Genomic DNA, 21,325 nt, shown 5'->3' on the forward strand with positions numbered 1-21,325 from the left:
ACGGAAAGCACTGATTCCTTCAATATAATAGTCCAACAAAACTAGCCTACTCTAATTACTAAGTATCTAATTAAGTACGGGGTGTTTTTATGGCGTATACTGTTCCTGCTGAGATTATTCTATTTAAACTTTAATTACACACTATTTTGTATTTATTTCTTACATACGATGAATTTTGATTGATTGCATATCAATCTAAACGATTTTCTGACTCAAAAATACAAGAAATATCCCAATGAAATGATACTTCTGCCTTCAATGGTCTCCCGTTAGTATCGAAATAGTCTAAAAGCTCTTTCAAAAAAAAGTATTTTGTGATAGCTAGCAGACCGCTGAATCCTTAAATCCTTAACATGTGACGACTTCTGACAGCTGGAAGCATAATGTTTGTCATTGTTAGTAATTTTTTTATTTATAGCAAACACATTCCGTTTGCTTTATTGCCAGATAACTCGTGGGTCCCGGACACTGTATCCTAGAAGTCTAGCTAACTTCTATATATATTATAATTGTTATAACCACACGCACTTATTTCAGTTCATCATTCAGCGATTTTTTCACCGTCACTCAAAAAGTTTTTCTTGGCAACCGTTCTGCGATGTACAATTCTGAGGTTCAAGTATAGATTTGAAGTATTTGATAAATAATTTACGCAACATTAGGTCCTGTACATTGAACATAGTTAGAATCGGTTTGAAGATAACTCTATATAGACTTATATAAAGTCTAGGCTACTCCTAAACTGGTTTAGTTATTTTCTAATTTTTCTCGATCCTCTTTCGATCATAACAGCAATAAATTATCAAATGAGTCAATGTTGTAGCCAAAATATATCAGAAGACTCTTTGATGCAAAGCTGGAAATGAAAGAAAGCCATTTACCTTTCAGTACTACCCAGAGCTGACCGGAGCAGATTCATTTTCTCTAGCTTTTGTATGATTCCGCGAAACTTCATATCATCTACGTCTTCTGTGTGTAGTAAAGTACCACATTTTATAGGGAAGTGGTATAAATGACATCAGCGGTCCTAAAGTCGTATCCTATAGACACCCTAGAATTGCAGTGCCTAACGAGAAAGATGAATCATAAAACTGCTTAAAACGTTTGGTAAAATAGAAATCAGCTAACAGATACATTATTCGTAAGCAGCTGTCTTAAGCGCCGAGTGGAGGTCAAAATAACTATAGACGTCAAACGTTTGATTCGATTCTCGCTACAAGCTTACCAATTGCAATATGCAAAAAGGATGCTCAAACAAAAAGTCACATACCAAGCAGGATTATCATAACAAAACGTTACATTATACTTCATTACCTTTGGTATATTATAATATTACAGTAACATATTAGAAACTTTTGATAAGTTTATGACTTACCAAGAGTTGCTAATATGTTAAGTTTACAATTATTTCGTAAACGCAATTGTAGCAGTACGGTTATATTGTGTGCGGATACTCGCTCTACGCGCGAGATAAATGAGTTTAAACTATTAATTATTGTTTGTTTAGAGTGCAACAATGTTTAACATATAATTCGTCGAATGCTCACAGTTTACGTTTTCTCTCATAACAGATTATTTACCCTGCCTATTTGCGCAGCATTCTTCTTTCTCCGCAAGACACAGAAAGACTTTAATACGTATGAGCATCAAAGTTCGAAGTATACTATACAACTCGTAATGCCGTGATTTCCCCGATCTAATCTAAACCAACATCAGATTCCAGATCCCAGTAGTAAAACATGGTATATGCAATTCTAACCTAAGATGGCAAAACAGTATGATGGATGTTGGTTTTTCTCTAGAAAACCTTTTCAAGGTTGATCATAGGGAGAAATAATGATAATTAAAAAGTGATACTCAACATTCCGATAATAAAAACTCGTATTCACCACAGCGTGTACTTATAGTCGTCGTATTTCGATCGAAACAAAATGTCAAACGTACGCGCTTAACGTAAGTAAGGCCACATACAAAGCTACTCATTTTTTGATGTGATGTAAAAATCATTTAATGAAACTGGAAACAATCTCATGGAGTTTAAGTTCAGGTAAAGTTAGCGACCTCTCATTCTTCCAGAATTCGCTTACACTTCATTGCCCCCGTTTATTAACTATGTAATTGGTTATTAGATATACTTATATGTTGCTCAACGCTAATGACATGAAAAATATGCATGTACTATCTTGTTTACTAATAGAGCATATGTGTATTTAAAAAAACTATAATTAGATTATGTATCTGCTACGTTACTCCTACTGTTGTTGATAGCCATGGCACAGAAATAGAATATTTAAAAACGAGGTTAGAAAGCCTACTGACGACTGATTGCTATATATTTAGATGACCGAATTCCAGTCATACCACGTATAGCTTGTGACAGAGTTTAACGGAGTAACAGCTGCTAAGGAAGACACAAAGGATTCGCTTGAACAAGTCCGTTTGAAAACGGCCAAGGATGTGGGGCGGAACTGACAGCAGCCAGAAATGCCTTACAATGAGTAACACTCATAAATGTGGTCCTCATAAAGGCGATTGTAGTCGTTCATCTTCATTCTCCGAAGCCAAACTTTGCATACCGACATAAGCGACAATCTAGGGATTCGCCTTGTTGTTTCTGGTGAATTAATCGACCAAGGACAAACATCTGGCCGTTATGGCAGTACGTAAAAAGCTTTCAAAAGAATCCTTTCTGCGTCTTTCTTTGCACGCGGGAACCCTGAACACGCATATGTTTAACTTTTGTTTTGTACAAGAACGAAGCGTACTTTAATGTTCATTAAATATAAGATGTCCTTAAACAGATACCATGTTCATATATATATAGTATATATATATATATACTGAAGATATGAAAAGCCAGAATTTTTTAAATCACAATATTATGTAAGACATACATACTGCGCCAATAATTGCGGAGTAGAAAAATCAGAAGTTACTCCAATAGACAATAATGCGGCAGCAAATATAAACAAAGATACTACTTCGTAAGGAAAGAATATATTTCCGTAATACACCGCCAGAGCCCATACTTATCCGCATGGAGAATGCTTGTGCTTACCAGAACTAGCAGTTTAGGCTTTTCAGCTAACGAGTAGCCTGGATTGAAGTAAATGCACTGAAAATAGACTAGGCTGAATGAAGCTATCTGCTTATGAAGTATAATACGTATTGCAAAAACAAGCCAAAGAATATTCCATATGATACCCCTCTCATATCGCTATTTGGGTCTTAATACGAATAAAAATGTAACAAGGCCTTTTAGCCAAAACTAACCTTTTCGCGCACGAGAGACTACCGTCAAGTAAGTATGGGATAAAGCTTTTATTTTGGGACCTTTTATAAGGTCTACTATAAATAGAAAGACTATGCAGGACATCAAAGATTACTCTCATTTAATCGAAAATCATATAAATGCTGCTACTGCGGTATTTTGCGGATTATTGGTTTTTTAGATATCAAAAGTGTTAACTTATATGGCAGGATAGCTGGTCTCGGATGGTGATACAAATGTGTGTAAAACACATAGTTTTTCTGGAAGCTTTGAACGTTACAAAAAAAAATATAACAATGAATCATTGATATGATGAAACATATTCACTCATTAATGCTAAATGTAAAACGCACGTACATACGTATATGTAAATAAGAAATAAAATGTGTAATTTCCTGGCTAATGACTTGGAAATGCGTGTCACCCATGGCGCATTGCATCAATTGGAACTGTTGCATATGCAAAAAAGATGCCGAAAAGTGATAAAGACTGGTACAGCTTTGTTCATAACATTCAAAAAGTAACCTATATACATATACGAGGAATGCAGGAAGGTAGCGTCATGTGGGCCAAAATTTTGCTTAATGTTATTGTTGAAAACAATCAATGGCGGCGTATGCAAATCTTCCGTTATGTGGCCGAAAGGGACTTACCACAATTCACCACATTCAAGAAAATATAGAATGAAAATACCCGTATGTTCACACCCTAATTATCGTTAATCGATGTGGGTTCAGAAAGTCGGATTGTATGAGCCACTAATGAGTGCATTTAAATAAATTATTTATCTTCTCTATATATTTACTCAGCTAAGATAAAAGAAGAATAGTCTTCTTCCTGGAAATAGTTGTGATTATAAGTGCAGAAGACGATAGTTTATAATTATTTACTGCTCAGTTATTCAATTCAAAGATTTTAATGCGTCTATCATAGGTTCACATGAAATTCTGCTCCGCAGTATGAAATGAAAGATTTTTGAATGACCCAGGTACGGACACATCCACAAGTTACATTTTGTTCGAGAGGAGTGTGATGATTGGGAAAACTACGAAACTTTAATATATACGCACGTACATGCATTCTTACTAAGCTGAGTTGTACCCTGAGGCCGCTTAGCACTTTCGATGTCTGCAAAATCAGCATCCACGGCACCCGGTTTCATATATGCTCGAAATATATTGACCTATTTAGATCCACTTGGCCCGTATGGGCCTCAAGATGATTATGTAATATAATTCAGTACTATCTCTTTTAAAAAACGTAGTTGTTTTCAGTGTTCCGCTGAAAATGTACCTCACGGATAATCGAAACTGTGGTAGAAAAGACTACCTGAGGGATTTATATTGGCTCGCACCAAATTTCTCTGGAGAATTTTTAAAATTTATTGAAGCTACAACGGAATTTATGACGTTTATCTGATCTCATTTGCTCTTAAGTTCCTTCGAGCACGAACCAAAACGCCGTTTTATATTATTCAGTAACTAGAAAATATTCTGCACGGCTGCATGGATGAATCCGTTGCCAAAGACGTTTATTTGGACGTTTTAAAAGCTTTAGCAAAACCGTGGAAGGCTACTGTGCCAAATGGCAGGCCATTACGTCCTTGAGGACGCTGGCCCACCCGCTTATACGATCAAACTGGTACAGGGCTAGCTAAACATGTAGCCATAGTTTGAAACAAGGGCTTACGTCTGTCTTACAGCACATATCCAAACTCGTTGGATTTTTGTGTATAAGGCGCTCTTGAACACGAATTCTAAAATTTCCAACATTGTTCGCTCACTATAGCTATTAGAAAGACATTTGAAAGATATGTAAAAAAATGTTTTGACATAACCTAATGAGTGATCGGTTATTTGAAAACACCACATTTTCCTGAAGACCGTAACTTCTACAAGCATGAATAATTAGTGATTGGTTAATCTTTTAATTTAGGCGAGCCGGTTTCTGGCCTAATCGTGTTATCACTATGCTAAGTAGTCTATCACGCAATAGGTCGTTACGCTATATTTATGCTACTGTATTAAAATCATTTTAAAATTTACTTTCTAATTAAACAATTTTATTAGCTTTAGTAGAATGTTGGCCTTTTATTCCTTCAAGTATTCATCTGTGTTCAGAAAAGCTGCTATTTATGTCTGATGTATAAACTCAAGTATAGGCCAACATTTCTGCGCAGGTTACATGGGGTGACCGCACCTCTAGCTACACTCTATTCAGTTCCATGCCAAGGGTCTTATCGTCATGACTAAGAAAGTATTTTGGAACAAAAGTTTTGGTTTCTTCTGGTAGAGAAGGTAGAGAAGAAGTGTAAGACCCTTCTCATAAGACAGTAAGAAAACAAGCTTGGACGGCCAAATCAGATTAGGTAACAATGTGCCAAGCTTAAAGAGATTGCGGTTTTTGAGTAGCGAATGCAGGGGCAGAGAAGTTCGAGTTTTTAAAATCAAGAAAGAATCACACTCCATCGTTTTGACCTGCGCACCCAGTAAGAGTTTTGCAGTACGAGTTACGCGTCCTTTAGACGTCAGGATTTAAGAAATACAGCTTACGATTATAACTTCTAAGATGGAGTTCTTCCCCCCTTTTCTAATCTCGATGTTCTCTACTTTCTCTACTAGCCAGCAAATTACTGAAGTAAACAAACATTTTTAAATCAGATTCATGTAGGTTTCTTTCACGGACGGATGGTTAAAAACAGTGCTATTGAACAACAACGCTGATGTACGTTCCATTCTAAGTACGATATTTCAACACATTTCGCAATTGTTTAATCAGTGGACTGGACCCCAATCTGCAGTTATTAATGTCTCTAGGGCCGCATAATCTTTGTGTATATGGGTAAAGCCTTTCCCAATGCGACCTATTATGTCTGTTGTTCATCAACAACTAATAAGTAATTCATTAAAGGAGAACTAAGCTCATAAACGGAACTTAAAGTACGATACTTTTGGCTAGATATGAGACGATAATACTGTCGATGGTTTAAAAGACGGATAAAAACCCTTCGAGGTTCGTTGATTTGTTTGGTGGTAAGCGAGTGGCTTCACTTTTAATGCAGTGTGCTACTACCCTTCTTTTCGTGCTCGATGCTCTCAATCTTCAGTAGCCAACAGAATATAGAATGATTGAGAATAACGTGAATCCATTATCCAAAGGGAGAGACAAAATGATCACAGAATATGAGAAGTATAATCCGATTTTGCAGGGAAACTTTGTATAAAGGGCACTTTTCTCTTTAAGTTGATGCCTTTGTATAACAGAATATTTTAATAGGCCAAAAAAAGGATGTAACCCAAAATAGACATTCGCGTACACAACACAGAATAACCCAAATATTGGTGAGATGGAGCGACATCGAACAATACCCTATTTGGCATGCCAAAACATACGACATGCCCTTAAGTCTAAGAAGCACTTAAGTATTTATAATAAGTAAATACAGGCCCCTAGTCCTCTACGTGTATGTTTATTACATACGCGTGCCCTAAAAAACTATTAGACAAATACTAGGTAGATGTAACATACTGGATTTCGACCCATTGATTAGCTGTTATATTTGATGACTTGAATATGTCTCTTTATATCAGTATATCACCGTAGACCATAATCCTCTAATACTTAACCGAAAAACAATTCTATATGAAACAATGTATTCTTATATGCTTCTGTTTATGCATGTGTCATAGATGATTGTACAGGCTCAATTGATTCTCCATGTTTATGCGATACGTGTTGACGTTTTCAGGCGCTCTGTTAGATGAGGACGAACAAGTAGCTTCCGGAGCACTAATGGATACACTGGTAGCCCGAATCAACGCTGACCATAAAATACTGCCCCGATTTCGACTACATGTTGTCCGCGTAAAGGTCACAAATTCTTTTGCTGCGGCTAAAGCCAGTAAGTTACATTATGTGAAATAATGGCGTCATAGGGGAACTTTTATTCGTTTATTTCACCTTAATGTTTGTTTTATAGATTTTGTTTATGGTCAATTCGTTTTAAACTGTTTTTCATTCACATTTTGGACGCAACGCTGGGGTCCCAACAAACTTTAAAATGATCGATAAATGCTTTTAGTTGACTTGCGGACTTGCTTAGTACCGGAGACGGCTAAGTTACTAACAGAGAAGGCAAGGATGGTTGCCTCAAGCTATGGATAAAAATATATAGAATATATGAGAGCTTTGTTTGAAATAAAAAAAATAATTGTTGAGAATACGTGAAATCGACTTTCATACACCTTTCTTACCTTACCTTTTTGCATTGCTTCTAACGCTACTCTGCTGAACGTTTTAAACTACATGACGCAGGGTTTAAAATATATGCTATACACAGAATTTCGTGCACTTCGTGTGGGTTTTGTAAATGTTTGGCATCGTATACTAAGAAACCTAACCAAATACGAGTTATCAAATCCTTTTTAATAATATGCGACATGATGCAAAAAGGACTGTTTACGTGTACATCGCAAAAAAGCATGACCTACTAGGATTCAGAGCGAGGGAAAAGTTCAACAGACGAAACCAGAAGCGAATCCTCCCAACAGCATTACAGAGAACTCCCCTGAGACACGGTAGGCCACACGTGACTTGTTTTCAGATGAATTAATATATAGTCTTCTTAAAATTTCCGTAGGATGGTTATGCAACTGCTCATTGATGTGGTCAGTGATACAGTGCATTCTAAAAGAAATTATATTTTGCACCTATATACGCCTCACTGACTGTTTCTTGATTGACGACACTTGTTCATTGACACTATTTGAACTTTTATCTAACACGAAGATATACTTGATTGACCTGACATTGGGGAAGTTTTAGGGAAGCCAGTTCAACTTCACATAACGACAGCTTATCTGACATCTGAAACCATCATATTGTCACGTGCAGTGAAAATGCAATGGACCCGTTATTGACAGCTCAACAATAACGAAGTTTAAATAAATCATGGTATAGTGTGTTTGATATTCTTTATAAAAAAAAATTAAGTGTTTGAACAGCACTCTAAGTAGAACCTAAATGATAGAACTAATTCTACTTTACGCGTAGTAAAGAAGTTTGTAAAAAATGACCCATAGATATTTCTTGCGACTCAGGTTATACGAATTGAAATTATAACAACAACTCGTCGTAACCTTTTGCGCCCTACATATTTGAACATATGCTTGTCACTTGTGTAAACATGCGTGAGAGGTCTATAATAATACGCTGTGATTATACAGTGAAATGCGCGCCTAGAATTTTTTCCTGATCGCCTTTTGAATTAAGTCAGGGGATCCAGAGTAATGGAAGGCATTATCGGAGAAGGCTTCGTTATCGAAGACACGTTTATGTTTTATAAACAGAAGGTCACGTATCAGGCTCACGTACAAAAAAAGGTAGACTGGTTCACAGTACTTCGAGTAGATTAAGTACGCGATCTCGTCACGCAACACTGTTCATAGCTTTAGAATGTAAGTGCTTAGCATGTCACTATCAAGGACGAAAAACAAAACTGTCTGCCTTAAATAAATTAAATGCCCTACATAGCCTGAATGGAACGTCTAAAGACTACTAAATACGTTCCTTCTGTTATGCTCTCATCGTACATGGCGCGGCTATTAATAACAGCTATCATAATACTATTAGATCTAACTATAAGTGATGCATTTGGTGCCATGTACCCGAGCCAGCGACACAAGGGAACAATACTAAGCTCACGGTTTCAGAAAAAGTTGATTTCGGGTTCTTCATGTGCAAAAATTAGGCAGATAACACTATTTGAATGCCTATATTACTTTACAACGATAGCATTAAACCCGTTAATATTTACATTTGCATAAATAATAAAAAATGGTTTATAGTTAGTTCAGACTTTCTTGATGGCTTCGGCAAACACAGCTTATCCGATATTTTAATTTGCAGAAATTTCACTTGAGATTTCCAATCGTTTATATAGCAACGACCTATCTCCCTTGCTTTCTTAGGTAAGCAAATACAATTACACAGCCTACTTACACTTCCTTAACAAAAGAACTCTAGAGCAGGCGTAGGTGTAAGCGAAGGATATAGCGATACTGTGTGAAAACGAGACTAAATCATGTACAAGCAATTTAAAAGGCCGTCATTTGATATAGGATGAACCAAAACCATATTTGTCCTAGGTATAATAATATGGAACGAAAAAAGCAATTTTTTTTTGAAAAGGGTTTACATTCCGAGTTGCTTAAACCAGTATTTTTGCGGATACACCAACGTCACTTTATACTCTTTTGTATGTGACTGCAAGCTTACCTTTTGTCTACTATGGATTTTCATATGGAAGACCCGATATGCTTGTCTCGAAAATGAACTAAAAAAAAGAGGCCTTTTGATATTCTTATTTTAAATAGTTCATGGCTGTACAACCTATATTTTTAGACTTAAGCCCACAAGTTCAGTCTATAGTAATGTTACAGAAACTCAATTGCAATACTGAATCGTTCCAAACTTAGTGGCAAGCATAGCCCAACTCCACTATATTACATTTCGTGTCATCTGAGATGTTTGGTCAAAACAAGGCAGCCTAGGGTGTCTGAATCTATAGAGGAATTCCAGGAAAAACGTGCTTTCGAGTACATGATCTTCCGTTTAAACTGACTCTAATAATCTTTATAGCTTGCATCGACACAAGTTACATCGAATACTCTGTTTAGTATGATGTGAAAAAAATTGTGCCTGGTTTTTTTACCTAATGTCTCCCTTGAGGCTATTATAACCGACTTTAATCCTAACTTTGTAATAAATGGCCCTAGATTGGAGCCCTATAATACCAGATACTATGGCTGGGGTTTGCTGCGCTGGGATTTTTGACAGCTGATTGCTCTTATTATATACGGCTATCCGATCCCACGAGAATTTTTAAAGCCAAGATTGGAGATTATCTTCATCCTACAATGACCTTATTTTTAATTTTTAGGTTTCTGAAACATACAAACTGATTCCGTAGATTGAACCTCAAACTGTCTGGCCAATCGAAGCCATCTTTTTACCATTAACACATGTTTGTGCAATATTATATATGCTTATACGGTTCGATTTAAAAATATAAGAGTTGCGTCTCGTTCTCCTGCCCGGGATTTAAGTTATTTAATCTTTATATGAAGTATGGATATCACAAATTAATTTACCTGAATTGCTTTTTCTGCTTGCAATTTGCATAACTTATCTTTGCAGTCAACAATTTGTAGATTATTTAAATTTATATTTGAATAATTGAAGCTGATTTTTCAGCCTTACAAGAGACAGATAAAGGGTTAATTTTACCATACTTAGAGATTCAAATACACTTAGTTTAAAGGTATAAAATATGACTTCAGATCAGTATAAGTACGTGAGAGCAAATGAGTTTGTGTTCCATGATAGTCTAAAACGTAACAGAATGCCATAGAGATTTTGGAGCAGATGATCTGATGTTTGAGTTTTAGCATTGCGTCTTTGTTCATTCTTTTGCTTTTTTTCATTATCGCTCTCTTGTTGTAACTTTTTGCATTTATGTAACATTTAGACATTTGGAACTTTACTTTAAAATTCATGTAACAGATCCTCAGATAGATTCTAGTAAATCTTTGTTTAATATAGGATACGCCTATATCAATTTATATTTCATATTACTCTTTTCCACTGCTGCACTATAAATGATCAATCATCTGCCTAGTATCTAAACTTAAAAAGTGTTAAAGTATTACTGTTATTGATAATAATAATAATTATTATTATTTTTGGTAAGGTGACATCTATTACGACTGCTGTTGTTTCGTTACAGCATGCGCACTGATTGATGACGGTTGTGTCGCACTCATTGGACCGACGCAACATGAGTCGCACAGAATGGCTCAAGAGATTGCGGCACGTCTTCAGGTGCCTTTTTTTGCGCGCGGTCGGCCTGGGGCATCGGTCGGCATGACAGGGGCGTCTCCAGCAGGTCGAGACAACTCCGGACCATCCTCTTCTTGTTCTACTTGCTTCGATCTGCTACCGCCATCACGAGCGCTCAGCCGGGCCTTCGCCGATATCCTCAAAGCTAAGAAATGGAAAAACTACGCTCTGATTTACGAGAAAAATCAAGGTGCCTAATGCATTTGAAATTTCTTTGGTAAATAAGTTGCCATTAGAGAGTCGATTTAGTGCTTTCTTAAATGGCAGTTTATAGTGGTTTATAATATCACGAACAGTGTAAAGTATTTTTGCATATTTCAAATTACGCAATAAGTTATGATAAGTTTAGTATAGTAATTTAAAGTTTTTAAGAATTTTATAAATAGCTTATTTATAATAGCTCGCATATAACAGTTTGTAACTGACTATTAGGTCATTGAAAGTTCCTCCTGCCATCATCACAATTACCATAGATAACAGGTACGGATGGTAGATCACTATTGGGCATGTGTTGGTGGATTTCAGAAGGAAAAAGAAGTTAGTTACCTCTGGCGTATAAAGATGATGCCGTTTTCTTATGGTCAAGCAGGCGTGGTCAGATTGGCCTCGTCGTGGCTTAGTGGGTAAGGTATTTGCTTGCTAATCTTAGGGAACGTTGTGGTCTAAGTTTGAATATGAACATATACAAACTTCGTTTCGTGCTGAGAATCAGCCGTTTGATGGAATGCTAGACAACGATATCGGACGTAAACACGAAACACAAACGCGTGCCCAGGTCACGACCCAGCATGATAACCGCGCAGGTTCTATAGAAAGATAGAATACTGATAGATGGTGTTTTATATGAACAAGTCAAATACGGACATGCAACAAAACCGATAGTAGTTGATGTGTAACTCAACACCCACTAGATTATAATCTAGCTAACCGAACGTATAGATGAATACAGAAAGGTAAGATGCTGCGACCATCTTACCCAGTTGGAACAACATCCACGTGTTCAGTGGGACGGGCGCTCAGGGCAGATAGTTCTAAGTAAGGGAGAAGAGCATAATGGCCAATTGTTCTTACTCGCACTCCTGCTGCCTGTCAGAATAGAAGAGATAAGAAGAAGGTACAGGTGAATAGAACGAACAGGTCCCAAGGACTCTGACTGCTACCTGACAGCTTGTCACTTTACTATTTTTTGCTGCCGTCCAGTTCAGTAGTGGAATAAACACGACCTGTAGGACAACCTTTTCATGCTAATGATGTACTGTTTTAAAAACATCGAGACTGCAATGGACAAGCAAGTGTACTTCCCATACTTCCCCTTTTCTTTTTATGTGTTTGGGTCGGTGTCTTCTTCGTTTCGATGTTTTGATGTGGTGGTAGGACAAGTTGGCGTAATAAACCCGTTGACTTGGAAAAGACTTGGAAGAACGCAATGTGGAGGGCATGAGGGCACAGGAGAGCCTAAAGTAAACCCCTTAGAGGCTTGCCTTATGAGATTGGAAATACGGCGGAACCAGTACCGTTGATATTGTTCTAATACAGTAGGCTGAGAAGCAAGCCGGCAAGTAGCCGACTGACGGACCTTCCGCGCAGAGGAGCAATGGTAGGCCAACATTGTTTCGTGGTACTATGATCGTTTCCGGAAGTCTTTTGCGAGAGATACCACAAGACACAGTACCTATTTATTCAGTAATGATATACGACTTCTATTACTAGAGGTAGCAAAAGTTGTATGCGCTAGCCTAATGCAAAGGGCAAATCTGTTGCAAAAAGCCGCGTGCTTTTTAAAACCACTTTTTCTTCAAAATACTAGTTAGCATGCAAAGTAGAAACGTTCTTTTGAAATAATGCGTTGGTATTTGTAAACGCCGAATATATTTTTAGCTAGAAAAATATTAATTTTGCGCATCTAGTTATCGGGTATGACAAAGATCGTAATACTTTTTTCGAAAGTTACCTCGACATATGAATTGTAAGTTTAACAAGTAGATTAATGTATCTTTTAGTAGGCATTATTGATTATAGCTATAAAAGCTTCTTAATTGCATTTAAATTATTATTGTTATTATTTTTGGCATCATTCTGGCGGACTTATAATTTCATTTTAATCATTAAGTTATATATTTTCCTATTTATATTAGTGCCTACTGAATAAGAACATGAATATAAATAGATATTACAGCTTGTGTCCGTTGTGTAATGCCAACCGCGAAGGCATACGGCAAGCAAGACGCTTGTGGCAGAAGAGTGTACAATAGCCATTTTTAGATTTGCGAATCTTTCGATCAAAATGTCTATCAAACAATAACACAACGTTACACAGAATAAATTAATTAAATTATATAAATAGGCCAATCCGCTTTGATGAAAGTTTGTCTGTTGATGATAGAAAAATTCGTAATTCGTTTGCTGGCGCATGGCAGGCCCTTTTGTTCATGTGCTTCGACAGTGCTAGCTTTTGAAGTAGAATCATAATTATAAACCCGTTCATTAGCTTCGGTTTTAAGCTTAAACGAAACTGAATATTAAGCAAAAGTCTTCAGCAACTTAACTATTAGACTAATGTCTCACGACAAATGCGTTTCATATGTAGTTCTTTCATCTTAATTCACATTAGTCTGTTGAACGACAATGTGAGTAGCTCTTGGGAGAACTCCTTGGTAGATATCAAAGCACTTATATTGCAATGTAGACCTGTAAAAAAAACCTGAAAGAAAAATGAGCTTGCAAAACTTAGGATAGAAAATACGGATGATAAAATGAATATTTGAGATGATTACCACTATTAGCTATATAAAGCTGAGGTGCGTCGTCTATTACTAGAGCTAAATGATAATGCGTACAGAGGCATTGAACATGAAAATAAAACATTATTTATTTAATAAAATATTATTAAAAGATTATCACATAGGCTTCACACATGTAGAACCATTTAAATCAATTTTACATACTATTTAACTTTTAGTGTCTCAAGGTATCAAATGCATTTCCACATGATCAAAATAAAATGTATTTCTCGGAGGATAAACTGAAAGGATTTGGTTCACGATGGAACATACAACACTGACAAAATGATAGGATCATTGATTATTTTTACATGCTACTATACATACATTATTCATATAAAAGGGTATTGCGTCATTCGTTACATACGCATACCAATTTGATATTAACCGTTTAATTACTCTTTTAAAATTATGTAGCCGCGTTGCTTAATTTGAAACGCAGCGATCCGTAATAGTGATGTACTAACCTTTTACGAACGGAAAAACTCAAAAACTAGTCTTATCTTCTTAAAAACTCGTAAAAAGTAATTTCATGATACTTCTTCTGTCTTCTTCAAACTATTCCTTAGTAAAAACGAGATAGCTAAAAGGTCGTGGAAGTCTATGTAGGTGGCTAGCTTAATGATTATAACAAAAAAAAAAAAGTTCTTTGCAATGTAAAATAAATTGCGACCAAATAATTCGTCATAAAATAATAACATTTAGAATTTTTTTATATGCTTTTATATTTTGCACTACTTGATCGACTTTTGGTGAAGCGACGACTGTGCAAGATCTGTTGGATTCGATACTAATGCTTTATTATGATAGCAATATTCTGAATATTAAGCACTTGCCGTTTATGGGTGTTTAATTGCTTTTAGCGCAATACAGCTCCGTGATTGACTGGTTCGTATATATAGGAACATGGCGACAAAAGGATTTGGATTTTCCATTAATCTAATGAGGCACGTATACGTGCTCCTCTTTAATTCCAAACACGGTCTGTCGCAATCATTTGATGGGGAATTAATTTCACGCTGAAAGTGCAATTACACAAAATTATACCCGAAGCTGCCGTAAAGTATGGTCACGGATTACCATATCCACACATATATATATAATGTGTGTCTACAGGAATAAATAAACAAGGATAGCAGCATGAAAGAAGGAGGGGAGGCATGTTTCTCTGTAACGCATAGCATTAAGATAGCTTGTAATGGACAGTCGTCACGAGTTATGATCTTTCTGTTCGCTTAAGTGGAAAATTGGCGGTGATTTGTAACGCGTTCGAAGGGGAGGGGATAAGGGCAAGCATGTTTGAGCAGACGGTTCATCGCTGACGATCATAGCAGTTACGTAGCCAACTCATTAAAGACTACTAGAAGGACAAAAATTTAGGGACGTCTGCGTCGGTGTCTCTACAATGTAGAAGGGCCTCAGGCCAAAGGCGAGTTTCGAACGTGCGAAGGGAATAATGAGCTGGTGCTCGGCTCCATCGATAGAATACAGAGAAAAGGGGCCAGAGTTTTTTTCAATACTTCGGCTCTTCCACATACAGTATGCGGGCACAAGAGCGGAAGATGGGATGTAGACAGCGAGGGTCGGCCTACGCGCCGACGGAGGCAGGCAAATCGGGGCTCAAGCAAGGAAGGAACAGATGGGAGAGAGGAAGGGGTTGGAAAAGTCTTGCATAGACCGGATACCACGCCCGACTACTGAAGCAGTTTCGGCCGAAACCGAATCTGAAAACTGCACGAAAAAAAGATTCTGGCTGTCTGGTCTCTTTCGCTCCATCTTTCTCCCACTTAAGCTGACTAAGAACAGTGTGAGTAACGTGTTCACGCAAGTATGTGCCCTGCATAGCAATACAAACACAGTTCTGTACCGAACCTTTTATTGACGCCTTCGGAATCTATTTACTCTCTATACCAATAGATTAGATTGATGTACATACATACATACAGCCCTGGGTACTACGACTGCAAGTAGTTACCCATCTGATGAAACCTGTATTTTAAAGGCAGATCTAATAGTAAGTTGCCATCACCCTTTTACTCTTCTCGTTTTACGTGTGAAATCGCTTCTAAGCAAGCCGCTACTTCGCTGAAAAGTTTCTGAATACGTGTAAATGTTTGCATTTTTATTATTTTCCGTCTGCAACTCATCTATTTTAAAATTTCCATGCTAACAAATTCAACAAATACTGGGAACGATTGTTTGCCTAGTTGCCAAAATTTAATGAAACTCTATTTATTCTTAACATGTTAAGTCACAAATATAACTCTGCACAAACTATTCTAGAGAAACAGGTTAATACATAGGCAGACGGACACAGACTTCAGTGGTATACTACGCTAGTGCGCTGCTGTCGCACCCAACTAGTGTAGATTGTAAATAAAGACGTGGTTATTCTGTTGCACTCAATTTATTCTGCCTATTTTGTTCTCCAATTGGAATAAACTTATTAAGTGACAAACTACTGCTAATCAGATCGTTGAATAACTTAAGCCTTTTATATAATGATTACGTTCTCTTTGTTATGCTACCCCTAGTTGGCTGTTGATTCAACTCGTCTTCATGTAACATCCAGCCAGTATGAAACACTATACTATAGGTCTAGTACATACCAAGAGTTATACCTTTGCAATTACCATGTTTAACCTGTAATTATTCCATACTTTTACAGGCATGTTCTAATGATTCTCTTACTGCGCTGCAATTATGCGATCATTTTATGCTAATATTAAGGAATTTAATTAATGTCACACCCAACTTATCATAAAATAAATTGTAGACTTACACCCTCCTGACGTTTGGTTGCATTGATTTCATTGTTTCGTTTTAGCTATTTAATTATAGTGATCTATTGCATTGGCTCAGCTACCTCATGGCCATCACGGTGCAATTACTATACTAGCGACTGTTTACATACAAAGTAACTTAAAGTCTGTTACAGATATTCGATTTTACAAATTTCTTTTTCCTACATCCACATTTCACTTTTTACGTCCGATATGGCCTTGAGGAATTATATTGAACGACTGACTCCTTCCAGCACGAAACGAACTGTCTACGTTTAGTATCGAATTTAGACAATATCATGTGTCCCTAAGCCTCTTCCAGTTTCATCGCCCCCTTACATTGAGACCATTCTTTTATTAGGTATTCTAGTAGCGTCGTTACTCTGTTAGGAATAGCACATTATTCTGCTCCAGCTTTCCCGTATTGCCATCGTTATCTATTCGGTTTTATTCTGCATGTGTACTGATACATGCAGCGAAGTTTTTTTTCGTGAAACCAAAGTAATTTTGTTCCATTCATGTGAGGTTAACCGCCGACATCACCCGAAGCTCCATTTTATCGCTAGGTGTTTTCGTAACTGAATTCTAGCGCACGTGCAGACCGCTAAGGTTATCATTGCCATTTTGCATGGTTAAAGCAATTTCGCTCGCCCATGGAAACGTTCTTATAGTTTTTGTATTCTGCTGTTGTACTTATTTCGCTTTGTCATCACAGGTAATCTGTTTCTTGACGATCAAATCAATACAATTTCAAATTCTCTTTCATTTCTGCAATCACCCATTAACCTGTCAGTTGTAGAGAAGTGAAACATACATTTTTCTCTATAATTCAAATACGTGCTCATATTGAGTAACTTAAATCAGGAAAAAAATTGCATATAAATTTTTTAAAAACGATTAAACGTTTTCGAGTAAATGACTCAGTACTGGTTGCCCCGAAGTAGTAAGAACTACTACCTGCGATGGACTATTCATCCCGTTAGAAAAATTAATGGTCCACGCAAGCTCAGGATAAAACATTACCGACCGAAGTTATTCCTGTCAGTTATCATATTTCAGAGAAACAAATTATTGTATATACATAAACAGACAGAATTCTAGTAATATGTATTAAAGAGAGATTATATATAATATTGATGTCAACAGACTTTTTTAAGACTATATCCGGTACGATAATACTGAAATAACTATATTATAGGGGTATTACAAGTCTTTTGCTTATCACTTTCTGTTTTTCGGACTATGTAGTCTACTTGAAATTCTTTTACGGCTTATATTAAATGTGGCTAAACATATATTTTACTAAACCCTTCGGGAATGATAAGTTAGCACAAACACACAAAATATTTCGAAATAAAGGACATAACATTGACGCACTTTCTCATACGAAAGGCATATGAGTACTGTACTTCACTTTCGTTGGGTTACATATTTGCACTACGTTGTCTTTGTAGCACTTATATACTTCTAGAGCAAAATGGCTTGGCGGTGCACTACATATCTAACATTTAATCAAATACCTATGTTCAACGGCATATATTGAATTATCACGGTGCTTCATTTAAGAGCCATTGTATAATTACCTTTGCTTCCAGAATTCAACGTATTCTGTATACACACCTTTAAGTAGTCAATATCCGTAGAAAAAGAAATGAATGGCAAAATCTTTTCCAAATACATGTACCAGCACTGGCTCGTATGCAGTTGTTTAGATAAAAAAAAATATCGTCTTTAATGAAGGCGTGCCGGTTTTCCTTGCTAATATAGGTACAGTCCGCATAAATCAAGAACACTTATGTCCTTCTGTAATTCACATATATACGTATAATTTCCATGTCTCTCGTTAATAGCAGTTATTATATTTCCTTGCAGACCTTGTCGAGCTTGCGGAGCTTATTAAAAATAAAAATATTCTGCTTTATCAATACCAACGCGGAGAACGGGGCACGAAAAGACTCATTCGCGAAATCGGCAGTGACCCGCAATACAACTACATCGTTCAGTTGCCCGCCGATCGCGCTAACGACTTCTTCCGTCTTGTAAGTGATTCTTTATAGTGTATCGGTCAGTATTCCAATGTATTTCAACTTTTTTTCATGCACAGCGCGTCTGTTTGTTGCATTTGCTTCTTTTGCTGTGTTTCAAGAGATGGCTTACTTTGGATGTACACAACAGTAACTCTTGTTGTGCTATACCGGCTTTTTTTTAGAGGAGACCGTCATTTGTGGGTAAGATAACTTCTAGGAGCTCTCGGATGGGGTTGAAAAGTGACGCATAAACAGACGGTGGGACAGCAGTGGTATGGGTCTGGCTAGGAGACAGACCCTTGCTATCTCCGTCTGGTGGCTGATATGATGGACGAGGTTGAACGAGGTGGTGGGAAGCGACCGCTACGGCTTTCGCCGGCGTTGCCTTTGCTGCTAATTCAAGAGTCCAAGAGACACCTGCGCGATCGTTAGCAAGACTGAGAGAAGCTCCTTTCACTGATATTATTATGACGAAGGGCTCGAGACATCTCGACAGACCTCGTACGTGCTTGGAAGTTCTGCTTCCGCTACTGTCTTCATGGGCCATTGCGAGATGAGCTCTCTGTTCAGTGGCATTCATATGGGTTGAGTGTCAGACAGCATGCACATTCGGTCGGTAATAGCAAGAGCAGGGAGAAAAATAAGTAGGAATGCGAGAGAAGGAAGACGAGTACAACAAAATCGTGCCGATGTGGCTGAAGTCGTTCGAAGAGTGGCCCGCATCCTTTGCAGCGGTATCGCCTCTAGCACGGTTTTGCCTATCGTTTGCACCATTCTCTCTCAGAAAATAAAGAACATGCGTTTACACCATAATCGAGCTTGCGAACACAAGGTCGTCACCGTTTCCTGCCAGACTAATCTAGGTGTCTATACCGTTGTGTAGTTACAGGGGTTTCGATAGGTAACACAACTGGAATTTTCGCCTTAGGCTTATTTTACATTTCGTGTAATGTTGAACACAGTAGGAATAAACCAATGCCAATAGAGTGGCAAGACATAAGAGAAAACGATGATGGAATGAAAATAATAAAGGCGAAAACCTGGAAAGACAGCTAGAGAGGCAATTCGCATATTTTATATTTAGCACGTCGCAATAAATATATCAAGCTTGGATTTTTCAAGCTTTCTGAGACGACGCTGACACTGAAGCAAGAATAAACAATACAGAGTGAAAACAGGTTGCAATAAAAAAAAAATAGCTCAAATAAATTACCTATACTAAAATTACATACTAATGATAATATCGTAATTGGTCATATTTTGCAAACACAGTTCATTTGCATTAATATTTTACTATTGCATTGTATCACTTTATTGGTATATGCCACCTAACTTACTGGCTATTATAACTTTCCATGTTTTTTTGTTTGTTTCCAGGCGGGTATTGTTGGTTTGTTATCTGAATACTTTAGCTACTTCGTCACTGCGCAGGTATAATACGACTAGCTATCAAATCAATATTCATAGACATAGTAAGTTGCTGAATTGTATGTCTTACATTTAATTATCGCTTAGATGTCATTCGATATATGGATTTTAATCAGAACCGATTTATGGGTTTTCGAGAAAGATGTAATATTTTGAGACAGAACAGGTACCTTACATTTCGATTAAATCACTCGCTAGCTATTAACGTAGAGTGTCGGTTATATTGCTTGTTATCCTTATTATCCTGCTATACTTCTTAGTATTAAGGGCACCGCGATGAGCTATCTTAACGACCCTGTGCGATACCGATAAAACGAGACTCTTACTTATTTCCTGGGAATTTCAGTTTCTTTTGACTGTATTATAAAAGGTTATGATTTTTTTTAAAGGTACGATGTTAGTGCAAATGAGAGCTTTAGTTTTTTTTACTTGAACCGCTTAAACTTACAATAAAATGGCTACCATTACGAACATTTATGTGGTGGCGTTTTATTGTTCTAACATCGCAGTGCTGGCGTTCAGTGGCATAAGCTATCGACGTCTAGCGTGTTTGATATATTTAATAAAAGGTTTGGATCAAGGTCTTTTTATAAAGAACAATGTATTGCACATTCGTAGATTATCTTGTTTGAATAATTAAAAATCGCGAATCCGTACTTTTAAAAATCGTAGTATATTACGTGCCGTCGTTTCTCTGTAAACAATTGTTTTATGTATTATAACGGGTATTGTTCGCTGCGAACAGGATATTGTTCGCTTTCCTTTTACGACCAGCAAGTTATAGCTTCGTGATCACCGAGATGCTATAGAACAGAGATCGCCAGGCACGTACCTGGGAAACTTGTCCACCACAGAGAATCTCTGGGACCTAATGATATACAAGGCAGACGGCATTGATGTATTTTGCTAGCTGCGTTCCTCTTCTTGGCATACTTAGCCATCACCAGATATTCCACTTTCGTGGGTCAATATAACCTAAACTAGCCTTTCGTTGTCCTAATAGTCAATAGGTCAGTTAGATACCTATCTGATCAAAGTGGTCATTCTACTAGGCAAAAGAGTGCACACTCTACTAGATTTTAACCTATCAAGCAAATGATCCAATCCATTAGGCTCGTTTATTTCTAATATGATAAC

General features: G+C 37.1%; 1 protein-coding gene across 3 annotated transcripts in view; it reads left to right on the top strand.

Moving 5' to 3' along the window:
• Positions 1 to 21,325, top strand: part of LOC111265346 (glutamate receptor ionotropic, kainate 2) — a 70,787-nt gene that overhangs the window by 33,232 nt on the left and 16,230 nt on the right. For all 3 annotated transcript variants that reach the window (XM_022841941.2, XM_022841942.2, XM_022841943.2), the window contains exons 2-5: positions 7,020 to 7,172; positions 11,058 to 11,360; positions 18,606 to 18,772; positions 20,138 to 20,191. In XM_022841941.2, coding sequence (XP_022697676.1) covers positions 7,020 to 7,172; positions 11,058 to 11,360; positions 18,606 to 18,772; positions 20,138 to 20,191 — 677 coding nt within the window. The remainder of the gene's footprint in view (positions 1 to 7,019; positions 7,173 to 11,057; positions 11,361 to 18,605; positions 18,773 to 20,137; positions 20,192 to 21,325) is intronic.

The sequence above is a fragment of the Varroa jacobsoni genome, unplaced genomic scaffold, assembly GCF_002532875.2.
Source record: "Varroa jacobsoni isolate VJ856 unplaced genomic scaffold, vjacob_1.0 scaffold_959, whole genome shotgun sequence".
Classification (NCBI taxonomy): Eukaryota; Metazoa; Arthropoda; class Arachnida; order Mesostigmata; family Varroidae; genus Varroa; species Varroa jacobsoni.